At 31.2% G+C, this 4,148-nt stretch overlaps 1 protein-coding gene across 2 annotated transcripts; it reads left to right on the top strand.

Moving 5' to 3' along the window:
- Nucleotides 1-1,221: 1,221 nt before the first annotated feature.
- On the top strand, nt 1,222-3,000 carry LOC102628267 (uncharacterized). Of its 2 annotated transcripts, none has more exons than XM_025101442.2 (4): nt 1,222-1,403; nt 1,501-1,626; nt 1,737-1,953; nt 2,782-3,000. In XM_025101442.2, exons 1-4 carry the CDS (start codon nt 1,245-1,247, stop codon nt 2,916-2,918), a joined length of 639 nt encoding a protein of 212 aa, XP_024957210.1. In that variant the 5' UTR covers nt 1,222-1,244; the 3' UTR covers nt 2,919-3,000. The 2 variants fall into 2 exon arrangements, with proteins under 2 accessions (XP_024957210.1, XP_006485552.2); XM_006485489.4 differs by having other exon boundaries at nt 1,228-1,403; nt 1,740-1,953.
- Nucleotides 3,001-4,148: the final 1,148 nt, after the last annotated feature.

Below are 4,148 nucleotides of genomic sequence, written 5' to 3'. Positions count from 1 at the left end.
CGATGATTAATCTTCTGGAGGAGCATCCATTGATGATAGTGATAAGTAGATTGGTTCTGATGATGAACAACAGCAATAGGTTAGTATATTTGGTGAGTTTATGACGAAGCGGTGAATAATAGAACTAGACAGATCGTCTTAAACTTAAAACCATTTGCTTGAACATGCCAATATATATATATATATATATGGGTATGAATCTTATGGTGCTTTTACTTGTGGGATTGAGAAATCGAAATTTAAAATCGAAATAATTAATATCGTTTATATGTTAAAAGTGAGGGGAGGGGGAATGATAATGAAATATGTGGGACTCACATTTTTTTTGAATTAAGAAATGAAAACTTAATTCTCATAAGGAAGTGAGTTGTCAACAAATTAAAAAAAAAAGTATAAATATTTATATTTAGGAATTTATTAAAATGTTCTAAATAAATTTTGTGATACTAGAGATAAGATATTTGAACCGTAACGAACCAAACCTATTTATAAATATTTGTAACCAATTGTTATAAATTTCTAGTTAGATGATTTAATAAAGCTTTAAATAAATTTTGTCAAAGAATCTAGAGAGGTCCATAAAGAAACACTTACACGGGACAAATGCACCAAATCATCCACACAACTGAAATAATAATTTGACACATATCCATTTGTTTGAGGGTAAAAGATATTTGAGACACGTGGCATTTTTTGAACGGCCCTACTAATACCGAATTTCTCTTCCAAAGTTCTTATTTTAGTAACCCATAATAATTAAAAGAAAAAATTACAAGAGTTGTATACATCTACATAAAAGGAATTTAATCATCATATAAGCCACGTATCATAAAGTGAAGCAAATGAACATCAAATGGCAAGTTTATCGCATTTAATTTTTTATTCGAACATTTTCAAGACTATATTTTCCATGTATCTAGATGGAATGTAGTACTTGATGCATTTTAATGTGGACCAGTTACATTGGATTAAAATCAATTTAAATTTAGACTTATTTTTACAAAATAAAATAAAAAAAATTAATTCAGAAAAATAGAAGAAAAAATAAATTAGTTGGTGGACCCCTTCTGTCCATCGAATCAAAATATTTACATGCAAGTAACGGTTACGGCTGCAGTTGCTAAAATAAATAATCACTTTTTCATAAAGACTGTCCACGTAGCAGCAGAAGCAAAAGTATTTGCCAACTTTTTATTTATTTATTTATTTATTTTTCACGTTTTCATTTTTTAAAAGGAATTTTGATGGTGACATTTACAAACAAAATGGCTGCTACTGATTTTTTTCCTCCAAATCCAGAGGACGGTGAGCTCTGGCTTCCTTCTTTTATCATTCACGAAATCAGTACTACAAACGCCGCCGTTTTGCCTTCTCATCAGCCCGCAGCCACAACCACCTTTGAGGTTATTTATTTATTTATTTTTATTTTTCACTTTTCCGCTTCTATTATTTTTTTTCCTTTTTTCAATTATTTTAATTATTATTTTTTATTTTCTGCAGATTTGCTTCGGTTCTTTTGGTGCAAAGCCAATTACTGCTACCACAAACAGTGGCCGTGCAGCTAATAACGATAATAAACATAAACTAGCTCCTGCTCCAATCACACCAACTACAACTACGCCACAGGTACACTAAAAATGTATTAATGATTTAATTCAGTGTTATTTTTAAAATAAATAAAATAATTAAATTATGTAAAGAAATTAATTTAAATTTTATCATTATGCATGCGTCAGCAGGGTGTTGTTGAAAGAAAAAAAAGGACGGATTTGGGTGAGAAATATGGAGGAACGGGAGTGTTTCTTCCGCGTTTAACGGATATTGTGGCCGGTGCTGGTGCTGGTGGTGGCCGTCGTGGTGGGGATGGTGCTAAAAAAACGGAAGAAACAAGTAGAGGAACAGGAGTTTTTCTTAATCACCAAGTTTCAGTTACTTTTCAGAAGAAGGACAACAGTAAGTGTTATTTTGCATGTTTAGTGATAATGAGTTGTAATTTTTCTTTTCAATATTTATCTATTTATTCCTACTTTTGTTGTTTTGCTGTGGTCACATTTTCCGTCGAACTTGTTTTCTTGTTTTGTTATTTTTCTAGGGTTTGACATTAATATATGTTTGTCGCATGCATATTTAATGCATTAAAAACATTTTGCTCTTTTTTAAGAATAGAAAAAAAGAGTATTAAAGTCATTGATCCCAATGATGGGTTGGTAGAAATCTCTAAATCATGATTAAAATTTAAGATCTAAGTCGTTCAAAATGGGATTTAGGACAAAATTTTATTTCGATTTTACTATTTGGGTTTAGATCCCGAATGTTTGGAATTTTCCAATCGACTTCTTAAATTTTTAAAATCTGGGTTTCTAAAAATATATGCAAGTCGATTTAATTAATCACATACAATTGATATTTGGTTATATATGTATGACAACTCGTTTTAATATATATATATATATATATAGAGAGAGAGAGAGAGAGAGAGAGAGAGAGAACATGTTAGTCATAATAGTATGACGTGTCGATTATATCCATACGACATGTTGTTTGTGATAGAAATTGCAGCATATGATAGAAAACTCATGTCATCTAGGATAATTTAAAATCGACAAATCCCAATATGTTCCGTTCTGTTGCCAACCTTAGGTGGTGAGGATATTATTTCGAGTTCACATGTGATCTAATTATAAAATATCTTCTTTTCAGAATTTATCTAATTTATGAAAGTTTGATTGATTTTGATTATTTGTATATATTCTTTTAATTAGAATTGAATATTTTTGGTAGGTGGCAAAGAGGAGAAAACTTTGGGAAGTAATAATAAGATGAAATGCTGCGCCATCAACAAAGAGGACATTTTTGGAAAGCAAGAAAATTCTCAACATCCATCTGGGATATGTTTGCCCAACGATTGGATTTATTGAACTCTCAAAGTACATGTGAGCATCATGTTCCTAAATAAAATTTCCGTTAGGAGGATAAAATAAAATAAAATCATTTTGACTATCTCTTTTGCATGCATTATGCTACATCGATGAATACATAATCATGATGAATTTTATTTAAAAAAATCAAATTCGGATGACATCTCGAAAGCAATGTCAATATTTTTGCCCCCACCCAAAAAAAAGCGACATTTCTAACTTCTTTTTATTCGGCAATTTAAATTAAAACCAGTTAAATAAAGTTACCGAAAATTAGTAAATAAAAATAAAACACAGGATCTTTTTACATTGCTCGAAAATATTTTCCAACATACGGAAGGTCACGTCCATAATTTAATATTAGACTACAGCCTATTAAATTTATTAAAATATAAGACTCACTCTTATTTATTGATGCCACTTTACTGAACTCCAACTTAATAACATCGCTCAAAGAGCACCAGTCGACTTGATGTTTGACGACTCTTTGATATTTCTTAAACATAGTGTTCCAAACATGGAACCTTATTAGTACAGCACAGAATTGAAAACAGCAACCAACAAAAATACAGCTGAACAATAAGATAAACCACGAAGATCTCAGTGTAATCCTCCGCCAAGTCGGAGATGCGTGGTCTGAGTCATAGGCGGCAACATTCACGAAGTAGAAGGCCTAGTGTCTGCTGGAGTCTTTTCCCACTAGCACTTTATTAGCTATTTTTCTGTAAATTTGCTTGATGCATCAGTTTCTGTTTTCTTGCACGTAAGTTATGGTCATGAGATTAGGAAGAGTTGCTAGAAATTATTTGTACTTAAATTCCTTCTACAAATAAAGAGAGGCATGAGAAAATTTCTCAAACATTGTGGTTTGACTAAGACCTATATAACACTATAAGAAAAATAGTATCTGACAACAGGCAAAACTTGTTGTGGAAGGGATTTCACAACGAGCACCTGAGTATTGTGGTCCTTGCTGAGCGAAAAGTAGGTGACTTTTAACTATGCGCAACTCACGTTGTTGAAAAAGATATGAATGTTGTTAAATATCTTATTATAACTTGCAGTGATTGTGGTTAAAAATGTCATGTGCATCCAAACTTTCGACTACAAGCTTGTGAATATTGTCCTAAATTATATAGCAGCAAGCAACTAACTGTCATTATTAATTCCAATTTTTATTTACAATAAACAACATATTTTGCATGTTGCCAAAAAACAAAAACCATATTA

Source organism: Citrus sinensis, chromosome 4 (assembly GCF_022201045.2).
Source record: "Citrus sinensis cultivar Valencia sweet orange chromosome 4, DVS_A1.0, whole genome shotgun sequence".
In the NCBI taxonomy this organism is placed as follows: domain Eukaryota; kingdom Viridiplantae; phylum Streptophyta; class Magnoliopsida; order Sapindales; family Rutaceae; genus Citrus; species Citrus sinensis.
Note: the sequence above shows the minus strand (reverse complement) of the source record. Positions and strands in the feature narration are given on the sequence as shown.

What these genes read in the sequence shown, in the direction of transcription:
- LOC102628267 (XM_025101442.2), top strand. Translation starts at nt 1,245, where the DNA reads ATGGTGACATTTACAAACAAAATGGCTGCTACTGATTTTTTTCCTCCA. An exon ending in CAGCCACAACCACCTTTGAG is followed by an intron (nt 1,404 to 1,500) that starts GTTATTTATTTA and finishes TATTTTCTGCAG; the next exon opens with ATTTGCTTCGGTTCTTTTGG. An exon ending in TTTTCAGAAGAAGGACAACA is followed by an intron (nt 1,954 to 2,781) that starts GTAAGTGTTATT and finishes TATTTTTGGTAG; the next exon opens with GTGGCAAAGAGGAGAAAACT.